The sequence below is a fragment of the Saprolegnia diclina genome, assembly GCF_000281045.1.
Source record: "Saprolegnia diclina VS20 unplaced genomic scaffold supercont1.207, whole genome shotgun sequence".
Lineage (NCBI taxonomy): Eukaryota > Oomycota > Saprolegniomycetes > Saprolegniales > Saprolegniaceae > Saprolegnia > Saprolegnia diclina.
In genome coordinates this window covers 1-1638 of record NW_008246274.1, presented here as the reverse complement: position 1 = coordinate 1638, position 1638 = coordinate 1, and the positions used below count along the sequence as shown (strand labels likewise).

The 1638-nt window shown below is 60.3% G+C and overlaps 1 protein-coding gene across 1 annotated transcript; it reads left to right on the top strand.

Moving 5' to 3' along the window:
• Positions 1-237: 237 nt before the first annotated feature.
• Positions 238-1610, top strand: SDRG_17167 (hypothetical protein; the record flags this gene model as incomplete). The annotated part of the gene is made up of 3 exons (XM_008623404.1): positions 238-858; positions 907-1258; positions 1303-1610. Coding segments are annotated over exons 1-3 (1251 nt in total), but the record flags the coding sequence as incomplete, so codon positions are not given.
• Positions 1611-1638: the final 28 nt, after the last annotated feature.

Genomic DNA, 1638 nt, shown 5'->3' with positions numbered 1-1638 from the left:
CTGGAGCTCCGGCGATTTGGCAAAATGCGCATTGAGCACGAGGAGAGCTCAAACTTAACTCAAACACTGAGCACAGAACGCTCGGCGCCTATTGTTGGGCATATATGCCGAGCACCATTGTGGTGTTGTATGCGGCCAAATGGATTTTAAATAGAGATTTTCGCGATTGAGTTTGAAAGCGTTGAGTTTGAGTTTTAGAAAAAACACATTCGCCTTGCAGATCGCCTTGCAGTTCGCCTTGCAGTTGCAGTCTTGCGTCGGCCAAGCATGAGCAACGCCAAGCGGCCCACGATTGCGCCGACGCCCGCCGTGGGTCTCGACCACGTCCAGATCACGATCGTCAAGTGCTTGGAGACACCCGACGACGTCGTCGCCTTTCTCGACGCGCTCCCGCTGGGCGCAATCTGCGGGCCGCTCGCCACGGTCTTGCGGCTCCTGCGCGCACCCATCGACGACGCAATCTACGTGGCGACCGTCACGCTCTTGCGGCTTTTGCGCCCACCTGGCGACGACATGCGGGACGCTGGCGCCAAGGCGGCGGCTCTCGCCCGGCAGTGGTCGAGTTTTGTTGGTTTGGACCATGTCCTCATTGGCATCCTCAAGTGGTTCAAGACGCCACAAGAGGTGCTTGCCTTCCTTGAAGGCATCGACACGCCAACACTCGGCGCGCCGCTCGTTGCGCTCTTGCGGCTGCTGCGCGCTCCATTGGACGTCGTGGTGAACGGTGGCTTTGTTTGGCCGGCTCTGAACGAGACGACGGCTCTGGACAAGATGTGGCCCGTGTTGCAGCTGGACTATGTTTATCAGGCGTCCACCGGCCTCGTCATCGACGCGCTGCCGGCGTTCCACGCCGTCGAGGTCGGCCGCACGGGCCTTGAGCGGTACGTGCCCGATCACGCGCCATAGACCACACGTTTCGGCCCGTTCGAGTGGCTCGTCGAGACGTTCGGGCCCAAGCTGACGCACCTCCAGATTGGCATGTTCTTTCAGACGATGTGGACGGCTTTTGCGCACTTTGACCGGGCCCCGGACGAATGGACGGCGACCCTCGCGCAGTGGTTGCAGTCGGGCCACGCCACACGTCTGCGCTTCGAAAGCAAGGTGAAACACTTGCCAGACGGCATCGTGCGTATGCTTGCCGCCACGAGCTCGCTCTCGCATCTGGACGTGATTGCCGTCGACCAGGTCTTCGGTTCGCTTTGCGACGCCAGCGCCATGCGTTTCAACAACCTTCAGACGATGCGCGTCCGTGCTGAGAGTGCTTATGCTCTCGTCTCTACCATCCTCGATCGCGCAACCCAGCCGTGCTGACGTCGCTCACCATCGCGTGCAAGGACGACATCGACTTGCTCTTCGAGATGCTCACGCGCTTCTCGGCCCTCCGCGTCCTCAAGCTTCTCGGGGCCGAGCTCTATGACGTCCCACTTCCGCTACCGCCCATGACGCATCCGTTGGCGCTGACGTCGGTGACGCTCCATAACGTCGAGCTCTCGGCCAATGCTTTCCTCGTGCTCAATGCGCATTTTGCCAAATCGCCGGAGCTCCAGCTACTGTCGTTTGAGGGCACCTCCTTTGCGCACGACGCTAGTTTGTGTTATATTGTCGCATCGGCGTTGCAAGCATGGATCCGCAACGGCG